A 24,464-nucleotide genomic window follows, 5' to 3' on the forward strand; every position below is an offset into this window, starting at 1 on the left:
GCCTTCAAACTAGTCAAAGGCAGATGTGCCTAAATTGGTAATGCTAACCTTTGGCATCACGTAGGTCCAGTGCAGCAATACTACATAAAGTCTTTATTGGCATAAAACTAATGCTGATGGAGGATTTCTAAACATAAATTTTCCAGTTCAGTTAGATCATTTTACATGTGGGCCACATATAGCCCACTTTGATGTGAAGTGGGCCGGACCATTTAAATAAAGTTGTGTAATTATAAATTTAGAACATATGGTTTTCATGAATTCACAGAAAATGCTTGTGTACTTCGGTGTCGTGTGGCTTGATCAACAGGAAAAGCAGTAAAACCGATGAGAAGACAGGTAAAAGTTGAAAATCTAAGCATACCTTCACATTTTCTTAAGCTCGGCCAGAATGGAGTCTTTGCTGGGCTAATTCTGGTCTCTGGGACTTGTGTCTAAAACCCTAACTTGGACTAATCTGGCATAGGTTTCTAGACATTTTTAGGATGTTGAATATATTAAATCTCTTTCATATTAAAGTGAAAAGAAGCCCAGGCTCTGAGAAATTAAATATTTTTCAGATAAAATGACCAGTTTTATTTTGCAATGTCTGCACTAAACACTGAAGCCAAACGGACAGTGCTCTGCTAGTTTATTGAAACGTACGCGTCTTCACACACTGACGATAAATCAGGGGAAATTTTATAATCTTTAGTATCTTGGGATAAAACCAGCTCTCCCTTCTTAGCCTCACCTCTTTAATAAACAGACTACAATATTGTCTTGAAGCATCGCCAGATTTGACCTAAAATACCCACTGAAGCGATAAGAATCCCCAATATATCAAAATATTTGTCCACCCCTCTGGAAGCCTCATAAAATTTTTATTACAAACACGCAGTCAGTTGAAAGATGATGCTGGTGCTTTATTTAAAGGGAAGTGAAGTAGGTATGGTTGCAGTACATATTAGCTGAAGCCAGACAGCTCAATGGATCAGATAATGTCTTATCTGGAGAGTTGAGAGATCCAGCAACGATCAACTTCACAGCTTGGTTCCCTCTACTTGCATTTATATATGTATACATATAGATATATATATATATAAAAAGATAATCATATGCAGACAACAATCAAGGAGAATTTATAAGCACTAAAACATTTTCTAAGAGTCAGTGTTCTAATTTCCAGTTTCTCCTTAAGTACCAGCCAGCCTGCAGGTAGTAGAACAGAGAATATACCTTTAAAGATGCATGTGATCCAGGAGGCCAACACAGCCAGAGCATGCCTTAAATATACTTCTTATCAGTGCAGTGTTAAACTAAGAACAGTTTACCTGATATCTCACCTGGGTTCTCCCATTCACAAACGTACACACAACAACCCCTGGTACAATACAGTTACTCACTCACACACTGAGCACATACGATCACGACAGACATGGAGAGACAGCCGAGAGGTAACATGAGCTAACCTGAAGATGCAGGAGACTGCGTCCCTGCGCAGGGGAAAAGGCTCGGATATCGTACTGTAACAATGGAGGTCTTCTTTAATGCTAAACCTTATCCCAGCTGGTTAAAAACATTCTTAAGTACCGGAAATGTATTGCTACACAGTGTTACTCATTTGAGTTCATCTCTCTCTATATATTATACATAATATATAAATGAATATTAAGCACAGTTTGAGGATATAGCTATATCTGCTATTCTTTTTGTTGTGAAGTACAGACGTGAATTATTTACAGACGAGGGCGTCAGTGCACTTTCAAGAATGAGAAGTCAGTTCTCTGTCCTTGAAGATGAGGGGAAATATTTAAATAGTGACGATGAAGTCTGACAGCTTTCAGAGTAGAGAACAGCAGCATGGAGCAGTGGGTTTAACTGCTCTGTTGAACAGCGAGTACAATGAAAGCTATCATCGATTTCACAAAAACGGCTCCCGAAGCATCTACATGTGAGGTGGCGCTCTAAAACCTGCTTGCATTGATTTGCTTTGGATCCATCAGCCAACAGAGCAACTGATCACTAAGACCGGCCCCCACCCGCCCCTTCCTTTTCACAGCTAATAAATACAGAATAAAACAACACAATATTCCTCTTTTTTTGTCTGCACTCCCAAACTTGCTGGCCATATCCCCGTTTACAGATCAGAGGTCTGGGAAACGACTGGGATCTTCTTTGTAATCGGCGGGGATGAAGAAAATTGACTCTTCGAATTCGTCGTAACGGAATTCCTGAAAGGTGACGGTCGCTGTGATCGTGGGGAAGACGGGGATGTCTGTGAGGCAGGAAACACACACGCAAAAGAAGGTTATTGGTGATCCTGCTCCTGAAACTCATCTACTCACAGGAATGCAACGACAGGTCACTTCACATACCGAGTTTGACAGGAAAACCAGGCGGAAGTTTCATCTGGACAAACTCTCTGAGTTTGTTGAAGTGCTTGAACGGAGCTATGACCTCCAACACATTCAGTAATCTGGAAGCAGAAGAGAGTAAATCAGAACCTCACAAATTCTTACAAAAATAAATAAAAAATTAAAACAGATTCAATGCAATTCGAGATTTTGACTGAATTGCAAATCTTGGTAGAGGTTCAGCCACTTTCTCCACTCGACCTTCAGCGCACCCACACACACACACACACACACACACACCCACCCACACACACACACAGTTTCAAGTCATTCTAAGTGGTGATCCTCTGAATTTATTATTCATAACAGACAGATTCACATTTGATCACGATGTCATATGAAAGGCAGATTTTGCCTGGTTTGCTGTAATAACTTCGCCTGCTGATACAAGATTTCTTCGTCATTTCAAAGTTGCAGTCTTTGCGTCGCGCTCCTAAGCGGCATTCTAAGGAAAGAACATTTCCCCTTTAAAAGAAATATTCACTTGCATTGTCTAAATGAAACTATTCCAGCATCAGCATTGGCTCTAAATGACCCTTTGATTACATCTGAGCTGAAACTAGATCACTTAAATAAATTTAAAAACAACAAAGTGATAGCCAGTATGAACAAGAAAGGTAATCCTGTAAAATGAACACAAAAATTTAAAGATCTTATATATTTATGGACTTTATACTTCAGGTTAACAATTTCCATATATTATATAGTTTGATATAACACATAAATAACAAGAGGATAGTTGATACCGGCTATCTGCCGATATGTCGTAATCGGCATTTAAAAAGTAAAGGGAAGGCGGGAGAAATAACCTTTAAGCATGCTATGAGTGTTGATGTTTCATAGTTTCTCCACTAGAGGGCCTTCTGCAACTTCCCTGTTGGCAAGACGAGAAATCCATGACTTGTCGCAATAATCTTCTTATCTTGTCATTTTATCTTAGTAAGGACTAATAAATAAATAAATAAATAAATAAATAAATAAATAAAAATAATAGAATGGTTTGTGTTTAATGTCTGAAAGAAATATAAAAAAAAATATCGTCCTATATATCGGATTTTTTAATTACAAACTATCAGCCTTAAAAATTCTACATCGGCCTGGCTTTAATTTCTGTGAAGTACTTTTTTGTGCTGAAGTCTAAGGAATGTTAGAATTCCAGACTCAGGAAGTTATTTGTGCATACTAACTCATTTTTAGGACAAACGCACGATAATATAACACAATTTAACAGGTAGTAAACACTCCCATTTTATTTACCCCTTCATTCATTCATGCACATATCAACTTTACCTCACTTCCATGTGTGGCGGTAGCTACAAGTTAGCCGTCCAGGTCTTTTCTCTTTCATGACTAAAACTGCCTTTCATGTAAAAGTTAAACCTAAAACACTGGAGTGACACTGATGGCTGCCCGTGATGATAATAAATCAGTTTCTGTGAACCCCCAAACCGATTCACAAGAAAATAGTCCAGTGTTTTATTTCATCAATCACACAAATCACACACACATACAGTTTAGAGTGAAAGGTAAGCGGGCTGGGGAACTACCAGCACCAAGGCTGGAAATGATGCAAGAAGTGCAAAAGGTTTATCATACAAATTATATTATTTATCATCAACAACTAGAGCACTGTCTATTTTGGGTCATGATGACATTAAAACCGAAAACGATCAAATACTAAACATAGCATATTAAACATTACAAAGCAAAATATGCAAAGGGGAAAAATTACATTAAAAAACATTTAGCTCTGATAAAGAGAGGTTTTTATTGCTGTCTCCATTAAGGTTCATTCAGTAGACAAGATAAAGCAATTTATTGCCTTTACTAAGTTCCCGTAATATTTAACAGCATTGCCTGTAACCCATTACAGGCAAAACCCGAGCCACATCCCGCCTGAATCCCAAATGAGGGCAACATGAAATGATCTTTTAAAGTGCTGGATCTTTTTTTATTAGTTCTTTCCTACACAAAGTCGCCAAAAGACTACTTGTGACCGCAAATAAAACCAGAACAGAAGGGGAGGAGCTGGGAACGTGCAGCAATAACACTGAAACCAGTGCTTCTTAGACATGAAACATTTAGTTGATTGATGATGGAATTAAAAGCCAACTTTCTGATGCACAAACATGCAATGCACTGAAAGGATGGTTTAGTTCATTACGTCTCAAAGATAATAAAGTATCTTTGGGATTAAGATGATTCCAAAGAGTTCCTGAAGAATTTCCTGACACATACAAAACAGTTTATCAAGGATTCACACCTTGGCTCATCTGAACACTTACATGATTAGCAGTAGGGCTGGGCCATATTATACCGTTCACGGTAATACCGGTATAATGTTAGGCAACGATAGGAAAATGAAATATCGCGATAGAATATGAGTAAAACGCGCACGCGCAGTGCCTTTGTTTTCATACGCACATGGCCGATTGTTGAGTGAAACAGATGAACCAGAATTGGTTTGTAGAAATGGTGCAACTTCAGTGATGTGGAACTGGTTTGGTGTTTGTCCGTCAGATACACGACAAAGCACATTTTTTTGCAGAACATGCAAGCGGCCGTCGTTATTGTCGTATTTGTCGGACTAAGATGCTCTTAAATCTGGGAGTAATCTGGGTCCTAAACTCCGTATCTTCAGGTCAAACGAACACTGCAGCATCACTGAGAGTTAAAAACTGTCTAAATTCTTTCATCTTTAATAAAATGATCAGCATTGCTGCTTTACCAGGTGTAACTATGAAGTTTAACTTCCAGGCATCCATGAAAACAAAATGTATTACATTTAACGGAGTTAGAAGTTAGCAGGAAGCTAGCGGAAGTTAGCTCGCTAGTTACCTAAGCATGATATAGCATGTTCTGACTGAGAGATTTCTGAAAAAAATCAAACGTACAGCTCTGCTATCATTTCCAACATAAATGAAGACAGGAAACTAAACAGCAGTGACGTTTGTAGGGTTACTGAAGTTGGGCTAGCTGGTATATAATTATGTGCTACGTGCTCGCTAGCGACACAGCTATGTTAGCATAACATAAACAGTGAAGCTGGAGGACGAACACTAACACTTTTCCACTTATAAAAGTTAACGTGAAGGTTCCTCATGGTTAGAGACAAATGCAATCGCATGGCAGGATGCTGTAAACGGACCAAACTTCAGTCAGAAGAACAACTGAGATAATCCCTCCACAATACGAGGTTAGTCATTAATATACTGCAACAACATGGGAATAGAGCAGCTGCCAGAGAATTCAACATTAATGAATCAATGGTACAGAAGTGGAGGAAGCGAGAAGAATGAGTTTAATAAAGTTTGATTTATCTGACTGCTTTGTTTCGCTTAATGTGCCTTATAATCCTGTGCACCTTATGGTCCGAAAAATACGTACTGCACACTGCAGTTTAATGTTGCAAAGCACCTCTTTTTCACTTCAGTGGATATTATACATGGTTATGCTCAAGATATGTCAGCCCATTTCTACTGGAAATGCCTTTTGGTTAAACTTTCAGCAAGGAATTTTCATTTGCACTGTTAAATTTTTATAAAGCTTTAATGTACATAAAAACCAGCTTCTTATTTAAGTGAAAATAAATGGAAGGTTGTCTTTTTGCGCTAGTAATGTTGTGGAGTTGTATTTTGTCTCGCATCAATTATATCGTCAGTTATATCGTTATCGCAAATTTTCAAATATATATCGTGATAAATATTTTTGGCCATATCGCCCTGCTCTAATTAGCAGAGGGACAACAATCCTCAGGACAAACCCCAACACCTGTTAAATACCTGGGAGCCTCCCATCAGTGGCTTTAGATCTAATTAAGCCTCTTGAATGAGACGTGAAAGTTTCACAGACTAAAAAGAAGAACCTACACTGACTTAATCAAGTCAGATAAAATATTTTTTGGGGAAAAATCTTTTCCAAAATTTATTATCAACTCTTGGAAAAAAACAAGGTTTAAAATATAAAAAAAAAAAAAAAAAAAAAAAAAGATTTAAAACTGAAAAACTCTTATCAGCCAGGCCCATCATTTGGCCCGACTCTGAGAACAAGTCTTGACACACGAAAGCCTTGCAGCTCCAAGGTTACAGGTGCATACAGTAAGGCATGAAAAGAAGCGAATAAGAAATTTTAACTTCAAACAAACCGTGCCGGGTTCCCATGGTGGCCAAGCTGAGCCAAAGAACATTTTTGGTGAGGGTGGTGAAGGTGGGGGAGTGTTTGAATTTTGTAATCTTCTCATCAGTGGCTCTCTCCCACAACCAGTTGAAGCCCTTTTGTCTACCTGGCCCAATTATCTGATGTGATTCATCTCATCTCTGCACTACCCTTTTCTAGTATCCCAAGTGTATCCACCCAGGCTCAATCTGCACAGAAAGCTTCGCAAATAGATCTAAGGAGCAAGGGATGTACTTACGACTCAATGCCTAGAGGGAAATCCTGGCTCATGGCTACAGTAGCTTTGAAGTTCTTCTTGCTTTCCTTACAAACAAGCTCTCTGCCAAGATGAGGTGGCCTGAAGGTGAGAAGAGGCACAGACGAACACAAAAAGATGTTATTTCACACTCAGCAGTTATACATATTTTCTTCTACCTGCCCTGAATAAATTCCTAATTACAGTGAGGACTGATGACATCGTAGAAAACACAAGGTGCTTACTTTCCGTGCTCCGCGGTTATGTACTCCTCCCATGAAATTGTATTGGGTGCTGGAGCTGTGAGGGACTGCCTTCTCACGGGCTGGAGGGCAGAAAAACATCCATCAGTGTTAGCACCATTCACCGCTGGCGGATGAAGCCACGGCCCTGAATTCTTTCCTTCTCACCTCAAAACTCTGCTCACTGATGCTGCCTCCTTTACTTAAGCTCTCCATGATGGCTTTGTTCCTCAGGATGTCTTCTTCACTTAGGTGCTCCCGCCGTTTCCTTGACTCCAGCACCAGACCGTTCACTGCATAGAAGTCAGCCAGGAAGTTTCCAACTCTCTCCTGTACAGGAAACAAACAGATGGTGCCATACTTCCAATGCAACAGCAGTAAAAACAAAATTTCAAACTTGGGATGTGCTGCACAGGCTCTATGGAGGATCAAAGTGAGGCTTGTGATGCCTTCAAGGGGTCATGAGGTAAAACCTAAGGGCTAAGTATGTTTATTTCCCACTGTTGTAATGTGGTTGCTCAGTTTTCTCCAGAATACTGTAGGATTTTTAACCTTACACTATAAAACGCCTCGAGGCAACTGTTTTTGTAAAATGGGAAAAGTCCCAGTGCTTAAAAACCCCAAAGTTCCTTTAATATGTTTTTTCCCCCCTTCTTCATCCTAATGTTGTCCCATTGCTTTTGCTTTAACCATACTGTGAAATAAGCCTTACTGTTTTATCCTCTCTGAAGAGCCAGCCGATCTGACTACGGGAGAAAGTGATGGACTTGGTAGAAAGGGTTGCAGAGTAGACGTCGCTGCTCATCAGAATATCCACCTCCTCTTCTGTCTCCATCTCTGACTCCTTGGGGCAAAAACACTGAGTCAACTTCTTGCTGTTCATTTCTTTCACATCTTTCTGATAACATGATGTGAAACAGAGGTCTCCTTATGCCCCCCCCCCCAGTTACCTCGTGGTGTATTCTTTGGTACACTTTTGCTTCATTGTCCAGAACCACAAAGGACTGGGACGGTGCGGCGTCGCCGTTGAAAATGAAGCTAAGATCGCCGCGCTGACATTTCATATCGGTGAAGTCTATGAGAGTGGTGTCAAGTCTAAATCAAGAGAGAGGAGGAAGAGTGTGTGAAGATAGTTACGCCCTACTTTTCAGAGCTAAAAGAAGTTCTCGACCTCAATAGGAAACATATGCTACATTAAACACACAGTGGTGTAGATGGGGGCAGACTTTAGCTAGTATTTATATCTTACCTGATATTGATGCCCTGCTTGTAGATTTTACAGGCATCGGATGGCAGCATCCGGGACAATAAAGGCACTACAACAGATGAGACGTGCATTTATTCAATAGTGACTTCCTGCTGTGTTCGCACTTAATGGAGGGTTTTGGGTGAGGTTACAGCTCCGGAAATTTTCAAAGGATTTAAAAATCAAAAGCAGCCTTATAAACTATTACACGCTGTAGCTGTGTGTGAGAATATGTTGCAGAAAATTTCACATTTGTGTGAAAGTTAAAACTCACCCCAGCTCTGAAAGTCCCAGTGCAGCTCCAGATAAAAGTCACCGAGCTGCACCAAAGCATTCAAACACATCAAAAGGTCAACGCACAACATAACAGAAAGTTCAGATTATACGTGCATCATCACTTGATATTGCATGCTCACGGGTAGTCAGCAGACATTTAACCAAATCAATACAGAGAAGGTTTTTCAAACTTTATGGGACTAAAGGTTTAACGATGTCAGTGGAAAACCTGAGTTTGTCATCACAGTGTTTAAATGAGTCTCACCTCTCTGAGAGCTTTGAGTAATTTTGGCCTCTTGTCCTCCACACTCTCCCTCGACTGCTGCTTTAGTTTCCGCAGTATTGCTGTGACTGGGGGAAGACAACAGGGATGGATCATAATGGATGTGTATTATAAAAATGTGGTATGACTTTCAAACTCATTTTTTACATTGTGTGCCACATACAGGCCTCTGTGATCTTAAGTGGGCCGGGCAGGCGAAACTGTCCTTTCTGTCAGCGTAAAGATGTTTAGCTACACATTAAATCCCTGAAATATCTTAATATAAGAAAAAGAAGTGGCAATTTTAACAGCATGTCCAAGTTTTTCTAAATGATTTCATTGTTCAGCTATTACTTAATTCCTCTGGTTTGCATGAATGGTCATAACGCTATCTTTACCAAGACTGTAAAACTTATAAAAATAAAGTTAAAGGTCCCCAAAATGTATGCCCTCCTTCACATTTTCAGCCTGCCAGTGGGCCAGACTGGAGTCTTTGCCAGGCCGATTCTGGCCTTATGTTTGACCCCGATCTAAAGTCATAACTGTGCATTTTAACAGGAGCTGCTGAGTGCATGTTATTAATACATTTTTAAACCCCTAAAGCATGAGTATTGGCACAAGCCACAAATATTTTATGGTGGTCACCCTCTCTTCCAGCATTTTCAGATGACCTTTCGCGCTGAGGGAGATATGAGTGCCAGGATATGCATATTTCACAACCAGTCCACAGGACTGAACTCTGTCACCCAAATCCCGACACACTGATTGCCACAACGCGTCAGTTAAAATTGTGTGATTTTCATAGATTATTACATAACACAAAAACACTGAATCCCACCCAGCTTTATATAATTTATATAACTGTGCAGACACCACAGCCGTGTTTGGATCGGCTGATGTAACCCGTTGGCTCGTGAAGTGCACGACTTCCTCTCACAAACTGACCAGCGTCCTCTCAATGATACCAGAATGAACCACAAAAAAAAAAAAAAGAAGAAAAAAAATTATATCTCAGCATATCTCACACGTATCCTTGGTTATTTCAGCCAGGGGAAATATTAGGCAGAAAATAGACGTGACCGTGAGGAGAGAAGTGCTGACGAGGCACACGCTGCTGCACTCGGGTAGTTCATAATCGCACGTCCAGATAGCGAGCTGCTGACACGATGGGCACATGTGTAAAAGTGAAAGCTGATGACCAATGACAAGACTGCAGTGCTTTGTGACAAGCTATAACACACACAAATAGACACTTGACATTTGGCAAACCCCATTATTATTCCTTGCTCTCTGTCTCTCTTTAACACCAGCTGTGCACCGGCTGTAATTTAGCCAAAGATTTAAATCTAAATATCCTTTGTCACTGGATTATGAATTTCTATGCATGGTTTAAATGCACCCGGCCCCCTCTCTGCCCCTCTGCCACCCCTTCACCCTTGTGAGTGATGTGACCTTCTCAAAAGCAAAGCTCCCGGTCCCAGTCCCAAGACAGCCTGCCACAGCAAGCACAGAGAGCCGAGACGCATACTAACAAAGCTGAGGGTCATTATTCAAACTACCAGGCCTCAAACGCTTTGTCGCAGGCTGTGTAAGAAAATGATGCTCATAGCTCACTCGTATCATCTATAGAGCCAAAAGCAAGAACTAAAAATGTGCAGCTCAGCACAGCTACAGAAACTAAAATAAATTATTTACTATTCAGCCCTTTTAGCAGACAATTTATATGTTACTTTAGCTTGAACAAATCGCACTAACTTAACCCAAAACCTACAAGGACAGAGGAGCGAATATATCTCCAAAGCATTAGCTGGGACCTTTTACATGTCATTTGACCCATTTCACTAGATGTCGAACCTAAAAGCGGTAGCATCGTTAAGCAGGGCAGTGGCAAGCTTTAAGCTTGGGGCTAACACTAAGCCATTGCTAAGGCAGCGTTCCAGCCCATCTGGATGGTGAGTGCTCAGAGAAAATCCCCACCATAGCTTTTTAGATGGGATGGCCAGACAGCACTTGTTGTGGTTAAACACTTACATGACTAACAAATACTTACGACAATACTGGAGGAGACAATTTGCTAGAAATTCTATATCTTCAGCCTTATTACACAAGTTTTATTTGTCAAAAAAAAAATGAAACACTGATCTAACCCTCATTTAATGCAGACATGTTCTCTGAAACTTAAGATTTCATCTATAATCAGAGTAACTCATTTGATTCCTGATGTCAGTGCAAAACACGTGGGGAAAGAAAATCCAACCAAAACACTGCAGCTATCAAGCTGATGTTCAGTAACACCACTACAATATGAACATTCATACAGAACACCTTCCCAATTACCGATATGACTGAATAACCCACAAATACTGTCTAAAGAACACATTGTATATCTATATAACCCTCAGATAGGCAGAACTCAGCCTAAGTGTCAAAACAGGGAGTGTGTATGATTGCAGGTGTGACACTGAGATTGCAACAAACAGATCCAAATATGAAAAGCTCAAGTCAGTCTACAGCTATTCAGAGTAGTTTTTAAAGGCTTACTCATTTGCCTGTCGCCGTAGCTGATGGCTTCTGCTAGAGGACTCCATCCCTGTGCATTTTTTATCTTTACAGGTGCATTATGGGCCAACAGGAGGAGAGCGCACTCTGAAAACGAGGAAAAAGAGAAGAAAACAACCAAACAATGAGTGACAAATGTGATTAGTTCTACAGTTCTGTTACTGCTGCACTATCACTATTGCATTGTTATTAGAAACAATTTTAATATTTGCAAAAGGCCACTATATAGTGTTCTGCACATGCTCAAATTATGCTCATTTACAGGACCATGATTTGAAGGGTGGGTAAAACGGGTTTACCCACAATAATGTTTCTCATGCTGTATACTGCTGCAGCACTCTGTGGACTTCCTGACTAAAGTGCTTCTCTTTAAGGATCCTCTCCCAAAAAAAAAAAAACCAGTTTGCTTTAATCGGTGAGCTGGCCTGACAACATGTTTAAAGCTGTGGGTGCTGAAATCACACCACAACCATTGCCTTTAACTTATGTGAATGTAATCTCATCCATTACAATGTCAGGGTTTTAACAGCAGAGAGCAGCAGGTTCAAAAATGGCTCGAAAGCGACATGTGGTTGGTATTAGTCATAACGGGCTGTGTTTGTGTCACTGTTTGACAACTGAAATAACAAAGTGTACATCAGAGCAGCTTCAATTTAGAGTAATTTCTATAAAGACACAGCACATGGGCGCAGAGAGAGCAGGAGAGAAGCAAACAGATGGTAATGCTGGCCACATTAGAGACAGACACATGCTTACGCTAAACATTTCCTGCATGTCGGCGGAGTTGCCATAAAAACTAAAAGTAGTACACTTGGTCTTCAGTTACTCAAATGACAGGAGAGCATGAAGACTCTTGACTTTACTCATTCCTACAGTTATACTTGGCAGATTTGGCTCTAGCAAGGAAATAATGGCAGACTGTGAAACAGCTGTCTGCATCTGGATTAAGTTGAGGCAGCTGTTCTGTCTTCATTTGATGGCATGCCAAACTAGGCATCAGACAGCCACTTTGTTAAACAGTGAAGTAGGTACGGGGCAGCTGTGGCTCAGGTGGTAGAGCGAGTTGTCCACTAATTGCATGGTCGCCAGGGCAAGAAACAAATTCTTTTCTAATAGTTCAGTTTAATCTGTACCAAATTAAGGTTTCAGGACTAGAGGACTTTGCGTGGTACACAGACTACAAAGAGCTTTGAGTCAAATTTGTGATATAATTGACACATAAATGAAATTGTGTCTCTGTGCCCATAAATTGGCTTCTTTGTATGCAATTACTGATATATGTGGATTTCTCTGAGCCTAACTAATGTGTCATACCAAGATTATGTTATCGCTGCTCTGCAGAGGTCAGATAAGACACGGTTATGCGCACAAAGGGTATGTGGGCTATTCCAACACAGGAATAGGGAACTGCTGCGTTCAAAGGGGGCTTTTAATGAGGATTCAAAATACTCTTTTAATAAAGCCATGTTAGGCCACGGAGAGCACGGCAGATTTAGTCAAATTTCCTGGGTTTAAGCAGATACTGGAAGATTACTTTTTCAGAGTGCTCTTGGTAATTTTGTTTAATCCAGTGCAAGGCAATAATAATAATAACAATTTTAAAATGAGGTTATTTCATTTTACTACTCTATGGTTCAGCATTACCTTTGTGGCCCAACATGACAGCCAAGTGAAGAGGTGTGTTTCCTGGAATTAAAAAAATAAACACATCAAGTAAATATCAGCCTCTAGCACAAACACTGTAAATGGAAATGGAAACATGACAGCAGAAAGCTTACCATGCACATCCTTCTGGGAGATGCTGTGGGTCCTGATGAGAGAGGAGAGCCTACGCACATCTCCCTTAAACACGCATTCATGCACAGGGAACTCCAAGTCGTCACTGGTCAGGATTATTGGGTTCTTGTTGTTGTCGCTGACAACTGATGAGTTACCGTTGATGTTGTTGGCATTGAGCTGCTGCTGTTGTTGTGCCGAGGTTTTGATTGACTTCTGGAAAGCCTTGTTGGACTTGAAATGCTTACTGGTGCCGTTAGAGATAGTCCCGTTGGAGGTCTCATCGTACGTGTCCATTATCTCGTCATTTTTGTTCGGTTTCTTGTGGTCCTTTCTCATGGTGCGTATCTTCTCACCTGTCATGATGTCTATCGTGCGGTAACTGGGGAACTACACACGAGGCTAACGTATGGTGAAGATGCGATATGGTAGTGGGCATTAGCAAAAAAAATCCACAAATATGAAATCTGCTCAGTCCTATTAGAAATTTTGAGCTAACGGCGACGCTTTTTCGCAACGCTTCTGTTATTAAAATAGCGGTACGCGGTTCCTAGGACACGTTAGCTAGCTGCAAGAAAATGAATATGGTTTGATTTATCTATGGGTGCGGCGATGAAAACAAAAAATAAAAAATAATGACAAACATTAAAAAAAACCACACACACAAACAATGAATCGGGAGAATAAGAAAGAAGAGCAAACGACTACATCGTTGTCTCTTCTACCGCGTCTCTCGGATGCAGGTTTTAAAACGGTATCGACGCTTTGCGGCTGAATTCAGGAGAATGGGGCGATACAACAATACTGAGCCTCAGCTAACATCTCTGCTAACCCCGTTAGCAGGCAACTGACAGATCTCGCGAGATTATTCTATTGCGTCATCTTTATGAGACGCGCGTACTTCTCCAGAAGCAACTCGCTGGCTAGCTAACGAGCTTGTTTTTGTTTACAAGAATGGCGACCTCTAAGAAAGGGAAGAAAGTAGTTAATCAAGAGGAACTTCGACGGCTAATGAGGGAGAAACAAAAGCAAGCCAATGACAAGAAACGCGTCGAGTCTCCGTTTGCTAAATACAACAGTCTCGGCCACCTCAGTTGTACCCTGTGCAATGTGCAGGTGAAGTCCGAACTACTGTGGCCGGCGCATGTTCTTGGGAAACAGCACAAAGAAAAGGTTGCTGAGCTGAAGGGAGCAAAAACTCAACCGGTGATACCGCAGAGTCAGCCACTGAAGCGGAAAGCACCCGACGACGAGGACGTTAAAGGAAAAAAGGCGAAACCCGCAGCGGCTCCTGGTCAGCCTTCGTTAGGACTGCCAGGAAATTTCTTTGAGAAACCCAGCGAGAAGGCAGCTGCTTCTTCACAGAAGACTGCAGGACTGAGCCTGCTGGCTGGAGTCTATGATGAGGACGATGATGATGATAATGAAGCTACTGGGGAGACAGGTGAACAGGTGGCCACACATCCGCCTGCTCAGAAGGATGAAGCTGCAGGACTACCAGCTGACTTCTTTGACAGCTCCATCCCACCCACGCCTGCAATCTCCCATTCAGGCTCCATCCTCAAAGCAGACGTTCAGGAAAAGATCCCAGAGAAGAAAGACAACACAGCCGAGGCGCTCCCGGAGGGTTTCTTCGACGATCCGGTTAGAGATGCCAAAGTGCGCAACGTGGACGCTCCTAAGGATCAAATGGACAAGGAGTGGGAAGAGTTTCAAAAGGAGATCCGACAGGTGAACACAAAGTCCGAGGCCATCGTGGCAGAAGAAGACGAGGAGGGGCGACTTGAACGTCAGATTGATGAAATTGATGAACAAATTGAGTGTTACAAGAGGGTGGAACTACTGAGGGACAGACGGGATGTGGTGAAGAGCAAGTCTCTGCCCAGAAAGCAGGAACAAGTGGACACTGGCGATAGCACTGAAGAAGAGGAGGAGAATGAAGAGGAGTTGCTGGGGCTTTTGTCACAGGACTGGAGAGCCAAAGGAGCTCTGGCCTGACTTTCTCTTGATATGTGTGACTGACCTCAGTTTTATTCAGAATATTGTTATAGCCTTCCTCAAGGTGGATGCCAATGTGTTCCAGTTTCCAAAAACTGTGAAGTTTGTGAAAATGTCTATCAAATCTTTCTCCCTTTGTATATTTCAGACTGGACTGGATATAATTCTAGTAAAAGACCTGAGTGCCACAGACACATGAGAATTGCCACTTTGTCTTATGACACATGGGAATCCAACAATCAAACCTTTAACTGTGTGTTTATTCATTGGTGCTCAAACAAAGACATTCATAAAATCTCTCATTTACATACAGTAGCAGCATGGACCCAAAATCTATGCAATGGCGACCAAAGCCAGCTAACCCATGTCCCGCAAAAACAATTAGTCGCCTACGTTAAGTTATAAATAATGCGTTCATGTTACATAAAAAGGAACATGCAAAGCACAACAGAATTAAAAAATGCAACATGTTGGATTATGTCTCTAAAGCAATTTTTTTTATCAACCCAACCCCATTTACAAGGTAACTAGATTAGAATACATTTTTACAGCATACAACAAAGTCTGAATATGACAAATTTATGATGTAAGTACAACATTATTAGGCCATTTAAATGGCATAAAATGAGTCAAGTCCAGAGTGACGATCAGTGCTTCTTATACTACCTGTTACATATTGTGAGCTATGTCTTCTGCCTTTCCACTGCAATTCTACACAGGTAACATCTAAATCATTTTGTTATTGCTACATATGCCTCATGAGTTACGGCTTTAAAAATCTTTTACGTGACTTTAAGTGTTTGTAGCCCTTCAAATCTGCAAAACATCAGGAAAATGCATAAAACAGAACCACAGTCACTAGATATACATGTACAGATGGATAATATACATGATCCAAACCATCTGAATAAGGTAAATGAGGAGGAACAATCAAACTTGTATCCAGCGTAGAAAAGAGCATACAAAAGTATGTTTTTGGAGAAGTAAGGAAATTGTCTAAAACCAAAACAAAAGCCTGACAAAGCTGTTTATAGTAGTCATTTGTAAACATTCATAAAATTTTATCCCATGTTCTATAAATAAAGTTTACGTGAGTTGTACCAGGTGCCGGCAGGAGGAAAGTCTGCTATACACTGACAGTTACAGCCTCAGTAAAAGCTAAATACACAAAAACTTTACATCAAGATGAGACAGTTGGTCCAAGGAACGAACAAACCAACCAACAAATAAAGACAAGTACATGAACACTGCAAGTCTTAAGATTCAGGGTAAAGCAAGAGAGTCAAAATAATTCACACTTATTTTCCATGGATTAATAATATAAACCGAGCCGTTTGTTAACATAGGAGCTGGATGTTCTATATACAGATACTCATTTGGATTGCTGTTAAAATTTAAGATGCTTTGGGGCTGACACTGGGTCGAAATGGACTCGAGGATGGGGAGCGAGTACGGGGAATGTCAGTGTCACTTTTTCCACAATCAGTATGATAAATATTCAGTTCAGGAAAGTGCAGCAATTACAGAAAAGAGGTGGAAACCCCAAACCCCACAGACCCAGCTGGGTATTCAATACTGTTCACTGCTCTCGGTGATGATGATGTGCTCACAAACCTAAAGCAGCTCTCAGCTCCTTCAGCGAATACTTCTGATCCCCGTCAGTGTCAAAGCACTTGACGATACGATGGCTGGGTGTTGATGTTCCAAATATTTCCCTCAGGTCCTCGTAGGTCAGACTCAATGAATTTTGTTCAGTATCTGTCTGCTGGAACATGCGTTCCAAGTCTGTAACAAAAAATATTTTAATTACAAACAAAATTTGTACACTTTGGAAATATTTAATTTTCTGCTAAAAGCAAAGCAACAAGTTCTGGAGCCTCCTCACTTCTGTCCTGTTAGTTTGTTTTAAAACATCACATAGCTTATTAAGATTTAAAGAAAAAAAAATCATAAAGAACATCAGGATTCAGCATTTATGATTTTAGAGTTAGAGCCAAAATAAAAGGCATATACAACCACCAACAAAAAGTTGCCCAGTCTTCAGCAGATACATGTACTGCACATATAGTGACTGGATGGAAATGCAAACTGCATTTTCCTAATTGTAAACAAATATGGTATATAACTGCCATGGTTGGCTCAGTTTACCACACAAAACTGAACCTGTTTAATCCAGAGGTTGTGGCATCACTGCTTAGAAAGTGACCGCTCACAGTAGTGTCCTTCTTCCGTCCTGCAATCAATACCTGCACTCATGAAATTCAATTATTTGCTCTTAATTATGTTTCATTTCATGCCAGGACATTTGACAGAAATCTAATTTCATAGGTTTAGAGCATGTCCACACATTTACAGTTTTCTAAGAAAAATGCATTTCCGCACCACTCTAGCATTAGGAACCCTACAACTGAGTCTTTTAGAAATGCCTGATATTAGGTTTGCTAGTATGTGTGGAGATGCTAAAACATTCTTCTGACAACAGATCATTTTCATATAAGTGTGGATTTAGCCTCACTGTACTACAAGGATATGAAAGGACTGCGATGGTTTTGTTCTTGCAGCGCCTCGAAAGCTCATTAACGCAATGTATCCCTTTTGCTGAATCAATGCAAAAAAAGTATCAAAATAAGATTAGGGGATTATGCGCTGGGCTATTTGTTGGCTGAAAGGTAGTCTTATCATCTTGGCAAGGTTGCCAGGCAACAAGCAGAGACTCCTTTCATTACAGCGAAGAATCAATTGTCTCATTTAACTTCACAATAAAGCCAGCGTGTGTAATTCCCAATATTTTGGTTTTTTTTCTTATGAATGCTGAGATATGTATTTTATAGTGTTAGAGCGCACCTGTCAGAGAACCAATGCCAGGCAGTGACACAGTCTTTGGACATTTTGTCCAAATATGTCTCCTCGAGCGGTTTGCAGTTAAAAAGGGAGGATGCCTGCTCGTCTGTGGCTCTGTCAGCGGGGTGGTGATCTCTGTCAGAAAATACATAAATAAAGAAGAAGTAAGCATTAAAATGCAACACGGGGCAAATATGACCTCTGTGATAAGCTCCCTTTTGTCTACACTTTACCCTGCACATCCTCCGGTGTTGCTTTGGTTGTTGTAGCTTCGTTCACCGCCTCAGTTGCTGGACTTTCACTGCTGACTGCCGCTTCAGGTGCTGGGTCATTGTTGTTCAACTGTACAGCAGAAGATAAAATAAAAAGTGCTTACAGTGTTCCTGTAAATCCTGGTATCAACACAACGCCACAAAATCATCAAAGGGAAGGGAAAAAAAAGGCTCATCATATTACTGACGCTTTGTTTTGAGCTGTTCTCTAATGAGGCCACTCTCTGATGAAGATCTGCCACTGTAGAGAGGAGGATGTGGATCTGCTCATCAGTCCATGTGTGGTGCTGCTCCTCTGTCTTGTTAACCTCACTCATGGCTTTTCTCAGGTCTGTTATGTCCTATAATGATTAAAAAGAACATGTCAACCATCTCATAGTTAAGGGAAAATAGATTTTATACCAAGGTGTTAACAGGTTCAGGTTGACAGTGTACCTCATATGACTGCTGCAGTCATGGTATCAGGTAGATGGAAGTGTACAATTACTTTCTGTGTGTCTTTTATCTTCCTGTTGTGCTAATGAAAAATAATGTGGAGAAAACATTCTGCAGTCATCTCGGATATTTGACCTAGTTTCACTCTGCAAACTAAAGCATCTAAGCTCCCAAAATAGATTGGCACTTGTTTCATGTATTATGGATGGAAACACAAGGCATGAATCCAAGAAATGACAGGACCTTCTTAACCCAGCAACTCCGTCAATGTAAGCTTGACAAGAACTGCAAAAGCATGCATGCATTTGTGGTTTAACAAGTTAATCTCGCTGTGGCGAAGTTCACCTCAGCTTCTGGTTTGGATCTGTGTAACAGTTAAGCAGATCAACTAACATTTCATCGACTGAAACGCCTTGGTCATGTCTGAGTAGATATGTCTCAATTCTGAGTGAGACTGAAAGTACATTAGACAGCAGGACACCAAGTTATTTAACGCATTCATTCCAGTGCGCGCAGTACTTGTTTTATGCGCACAACTGTCTCTATACGTCCATACATAAATAATAAATAAGATCTGCAGCCTTCAGCAGCATTTGAAGGGAGCAGAGATGTAAATAAAAACAGACAAGCTGTCAAACAACATAAGTGAAATCCAACTTTGACAATGACTCATAAAATAATTTTTCAGCTTTGCTCATGTGAAATACTAAAGCTTGAAGCCCTATCCTATTTCTGAAGGAATACAGCTACTGATTATTCTGTGATGGTTGTCAGCTGCCAACACTGCATTAACCCTTCAATATTTGTGAAAAACAGCTGGGAAGGCTATACTCATGGACCCTTCTGCCTCTCACACAATTTATCAACATTGAGAAACAGTCGTAACTACTGAGACACACTGAGATATATAACCACTGGCTACTTTATTAGGCATATCTTGATAGTGCCAGCTAGGATCCCCTTTTTCCTTCAGAACAACCTCAGTTCTTAGTACATAACGAGTGGTTATTTGAGATACTGTTGCCTTCCTATCAGCTCAAAGCAGTCTGGTCATTCTTTTCTGACCTCTGGCATTTTCACCCAGAGAAGTGCTGCTCACTGGATATTTTCTCTTTTTCACACCATTCCCTGTAAACCCCAGAGATGGTTATGAGGAAAACTCCCAGTAGAACGACAATATGTGAAATACTGAGACTAGCCCATCTGGCACCAACAACTATACCACATTCACAGTCACTTAAATCACTTTTATCCCCCATTCTGATACTCATTTTGAACTTTCGCTCATCTTGACCATAACGACATGCCCAAATGCATGAAGCAGCTGCCACGTGTTTGGCTGATGTTCCTAAACATGCAGTTGAACAGGTGTAACTAATAGAGTGGTCACTGAGTGCATGTGGATGATTGAATAACACAAACAAGAGGGTTGTGTACATTCTAGAAGGAAAGTAAAAAATTAAGAATAAAAATAGTTACATTTAAGTGACTAAAAATGTTTTTTGCATGTGTAACTACACAGAGCAAATTATTAAAGGGAATTTTTTCTGTTCTCTCGTTTGCTTAAATCTGCATAATTAACAATTAAAACAAAACGTAAAACCTAATTGCTTATACCTATATACACTTTCTGAATCAAGTAGCTTTAGCCATTTTCGCTTCAGTTTAAAAGACATTTTTCCTTCAGAAATATTAAAGATATCTGTGCTCCCTGACATGACACTAAGACAAAAGAAGAAAAACTGAGTGTTTAAAGCAGTCTCAGATTTTTGCTTTCAGAAATTGTTTGCGCATTTAATGTAATTATTACCTGAAATCTTTCCCAGGTTTATTATCAACATACATTAATGTAACTGCATGCAAACAATGGCCAAATAAGGAAAAAGTACAATTAGTCAACTTCAAACATACACAAGCAAGAAGTACAAAAGCAATCTGAAAGTGTGAATGTGTGGAGGAAGCGCTTTCAAGATCTGATATGCTCTTTAGTCACAACATGTAGTTGTACCAACTGTCAGTTGTTCAATCCAAACTATTACAAATGTGACTGATAAATTTACCACTGTCTCCTTCAAGTCGTCATCTTTCTTCTGAGTTTCAAGAGCAGCCTGCATAGTCTTCACATCGTGTTGTACACTTGTAAGCGTGCTCCCAATTGTAGCAACACTCTGGAAAAGAAAAATATTTGTAAAGTCACTTCTAACAAAATTTTTAAAAGGGGGAAAAAAGTACAAGGCATCTTTTTTCTGTTTTTATTACCCTTTTCTTCTCACCTTTTGAAGCTCTTCTACTGTTGTTGGAAGGCTAATTAAATCAGCAGCGGATTTCAAGTTTGCCTTTAAATGGTTTACAGCAGAGTCCAGCAAACTGATCTGTACAAATAAAAGACACAAACCATCCACTTTATTAGGAACACCTAACAAAAAATGCAATCTAATAGAACATCCCTCAAATTTACCATCACTAATGTTACAATATTCTGTTTGTTTTACATATTTAAAACAAATGTATGTGGTGCTTTTGGACTGTATTACTATTACATTATTATACTAGGTATGTTATTTTGTCCATCTTGCTTTGAATTTGAATGTTTCAGTAAAAATGTAACATGTTTGTTAATAAATTACTAAAAAGCTGACGTCTTAGTCTGGTGACTTCAACAAACTGGAATCTTTATATATTCAATCATTTTATCTCAGCAAACCTAAACTTAAGACTAAAGAGACTAAATAAATGTAAAAATCTTCTTCTTTGTTCCTACCTATCATTTCAGAAAATTAAAAAAAATCCAATCCAATTTGTAGGAACATAAATTATGCATTTTTCTTTTTACAAGTTAACACCACAAATTTAAAAAATATACTTTAACTACTACTGTTGGCACCACTTCTATTTCATGTATTATATCTGCGATTTCGAAAACTTTTCTAAAGCAATTTTCAGCTACATGGTATGAAAAGTGCATCATCCTGAGTTAAATCTCACTCTAAGTTTAACTACCACTCAGCAGCTTATCATTAACAGCTCAGTTTTGTATGTATGACTGAGTAAATGTCGAGGTGGTTTCAAAACCTCCAGACAGACATTATGACTGACCTTTCGGTTCATTTCTGTCAGATTGGACCAGAGTTTGTTCAGGCCTCTGCCACCGTTCTCAATATCATCAAGCTGTCTCTCCTTGTTTTTCAGGTCCTCGCTTAATTTTGGTATTTCACTTGACGAAACCTTCTGGCTGGATTCCACTGTAACAAAAAACAACATAAGTGTTAAAATAAAGGAATATGTGACTGTTTAACTAGCATATAAAAAGCTTGTGTACAAAGTACAAGACCTTTTTTTTCTTTTCTTTTCAGTGATAACAAAAAGATAACAAGGTTTGTCTAGGAGTCTTACTGCTGTGCAGCTTTTCTTTCAGGGAGTCCAAATCTTCTTTCAGAGCAATCTGCATCCATATGAGCCCAGCACAGGCCATGACACAGGCAGCTAATATGATGAACAGAAACAAGGGATAGCACACATTGCAGCACTGTGTGTAGCTTCTTCTGTAAAGAGAAGAAACACAGTAACGTGAGACAGCTTTACAACCGTACACATTCTTCCATTTTTAATGAAGTTGATATTTTCAGAAGGCTGTGTGCTATGTTATGGGAATTATGAGGATTATTTCTAAGCAATCATGCTTCAGAAATCTGGATGGGTAGATTCTATACAGTCAATGATTTTCCTGATGCTCCGAGCACAGAAGCAGGAGAGTGAATTGATCTGACAATAAAGAGGTTTTCTTTTAATCTCTGCACTATAAAGGCAGTGTGCTCGATGGGAGCTGACTGTTGAAATGATGCTGAAAAACATATTTATTATTTTTACATTTTCCCATGTATCCCTGAAGTTTATAAAATAGTGACAAGGCAGTCCCAAAGCATGACACATTAAAACACAAGCACACGTTATTAAAAGTGAATTCAGAGGTAGAATTCACTTTCAGATTTTCTTTAGAAACTCAAAGTGAATTTAAGGCATCTTATTAATGAGGTCAAATGCGTAGGAAAAAAACATGCTAATTATACACACGTAACAAAATCTCGTTGAACTGCTTACTTACTTCCCAAAGTTGACTCCGCCGTTCATGCCGTTGAAGTCGTCATCGTCGGAACTCGAGTCCGATTCCGAGTCCGGAGGCTCGGTTCGGAGAAGCCGGTGACCGGAGCCCTTTTTGGTCTTCTTCCTCTTGCTGTCCCCGAGACCAATCAAAGCATTTAGCTCCTTCCTCTTCTTCATCTTCTTTTGAGGGGTCAGCGAACCCGCCGAGCCCGATTTAAACCCCACTAAATCCAATGTTTTGTCCAGTTTGGTAGATGTTAAGTTTACGGAGCGGAGCTAAGCTAACTTAACGTCCTTTGCTAGCTTAAATTTCAACCAGGCAATGGTGCAAACAGATAAAAACACATCGGTTTTTTGGATTCTTTACCATACAAATAATACACGAACAAAGTGTTCGGTGTGACGTTACCCTCCGACAAATAAAGGAGCTTCTCTAAAATAACTTGTTCAACGCGCTACCGGTTACCTTCCTCGGCTAGCATCTGACAGCTTGCTAACGTTTGCTAATGCTGGTCGCCGCTGTGCTCTTACAACATCTCATTGAGTTTTAAAATTTGCTGCTCCGAGCTGTGTCATTTCCGAAACACAGCATTCAAGTGTTTAAATAAATCAATACAACCTGTCGGTCATATCGTAAACATATTTCCAACAACAATTTGTTCTGCTGCCTGTGTTGTTTGGGTAGGGCGTCCCAGTAATCTCACAGCTCATTGGTCCAAAACGGTGCCACTTCCTGCGCTCCGTTTTGACAGGGAGCGAGCCATGGGAGCAAAACACCAGCCGTCCCCGACAGACAGACAGCAGTCGCACGGTCGTGTCAAAAAGTGACAGATAATATTTAAACTGTTGTAAATGACTTATAATCTGTCACTGTGAGCCAGGGTTTTGCAAAACAACGAAGACCGATAACAGTGGAACACAGAGTAGGTGCAATAACGCTGAGTCATATATAAATATATATGGAAAAAAAAATTGATGGAGCTTTAAAGAAAACAGACGACAGTCTATGAATATTTAATCATTTGATTACAGTCTATTATATACTTTAAAAGCACCTGTTGTCTTGTAATGTTCCTACCTTTCATGCTTTGCTGAGGGAGGTTACATGCAAATGTGTCAGCCAATTGATTCAGAAAACCTGGTCGTAATAGTTTTAACTGTGCCTTCTTTAACTGATAAGTGATGTTTTCCTACTTCTCAAAACACTGGAAAATTTCACGGTGTAATCACTGATGATTGTATTTTTGTGTTGTCTTTTATTACTTTTTTGTTTTTTGGTTTCAAGTGGACTATAATGACTGAAATAAATAAAGTTCACTTCAGTTCAGGATGTAAATTACAGTACAATAATTAAGAACAGTGTTGTGCACATGGCACACATAATTTAAATATCAGATAAATATAATACAATATAATTCTCTCTCTTATTTTGTGTATTTGTGATAAAATTGGGACAAAGTTTATAATAGCATAACAATAGGGGTTTATATGTTAACTTCTTGGTTCTTTCATTTTTCCATGTTTTTAGATGAGGCACTGTTTTAAAATATAGGCTTTAATAATGTTGCTAAAATACAAATCATGATGACATTTTATAATTAACATGGAAAAAATTCTTATTGCAAATTAAAGATATGCTGTTTAACAAC

The 24,464-nt window shown here is 39.8% G+C and overlaps 3 protein-coding genes across 3 annotated transcripts; 1 reads left to right on the forward strand and 2 right to left on the reverse strand.

Annotated features, from left to right (window-relative positions):
* Positions 1 to 884: 884 nt before the first annotated feature.
* On the reverse strand, positions 885 to 13,913 carry LOC120726812 (ankyrin repeat domain-containing protein 13C-like). The gene is made up of 13 exons (XM_040020775.1): positions 13,171 to 13,913; positions 13,037 to 13,078; positions 11,375 to 11,479; positions 8,837 to 8,922; positions 8,570 to 8,615; positions 8,299 to 8,365; positions 8,000 to 8,144; positions 7,762 to 7,893; positions 7,218 to 7,379; positions 7,053 to 7,132; positions 6,811 to 6,909; positions 2,358 to 2,458; positions 885 to 2,257 (listed from the first exon to the last, which is right to left on the reverse strand). Exons 1-13 carry the CDS (start codon positions 13,529 to 13,531, stop codon positions 2,127 to 2,129), a joined length of 1,557 nt encoding a protein of 518 aa, XP_039876709.1. The 5' UTR covers positions 13,532 to 13,913; the 3' UTR covers positions 885 to 2,126.
* Positions 13,914 to 14,094: 181 nt separating this feature from the next.
* On the forward strand, positions 14,095 to 15,639 carry znf830 (zinc finger protein 830). The gene has a single exon (XM_040020830.1). The coding sequence runs from the start codon at positions 14,123 to 14,125 to the stop codon at positions 15,164 to 15,166; it is 1,044 nt and encodes a 347-aa protein (XP_039876764.1). The 5' UTR covers positions 14,095 to 14,122; the 3' UTR covers positions 15,167 to 15,639.
* Positions 15,409 to 23,527, reverse strand: efcab14 (EF-hand calcium binding domain 14). The gene is made up of 9 exons (XM_040020819.1): positions 22,817 to 23,527; positions 22,108 to 22,256; positions 21,811 to 21,956; positions 20,988 to 21,086; positions 20,775 to 20,882; positions 18,468 to 18,620; positions 18,241 to 18,349; positions 18,011 to 18,142; positions 15,409 to 16,951 (listed from the first exon to the last, which is right to left on the reverse strand). The coding sequence occupies exons 1-9, from the start codon at positions 22,990 to 22,992 to the stop codon at positions 16,773 to 16,775; spliced, it is 1,251 nt and encodes a 416-aa protein (XP_039876753.1). The 5' UTR covers positions 22,993 to 23,527; the 3' UTR covers positions 15,409 to 16,772.
* Between the last annotated feature and the right edge of the window lie 937 nt (positions 23,528 to 24,464).

This window comes from Simochromis diagramma, unplaced genomic scaffold (genome assembly GCF_900408965.1).
Source record: "Simochromis diagramma unplaced genomic scaffold, fSimDia1.1 OVJJ01000205.1, whole genome shotgun sequence".
In the NCBI taxonomy this organism is placed as follows: domain Eukaryota; kingdom Metazoa; phylum Chordata; class Actinopteri; order Cichliformes; family Cichlidae; genus Simochromis; species Simochromis diagramma.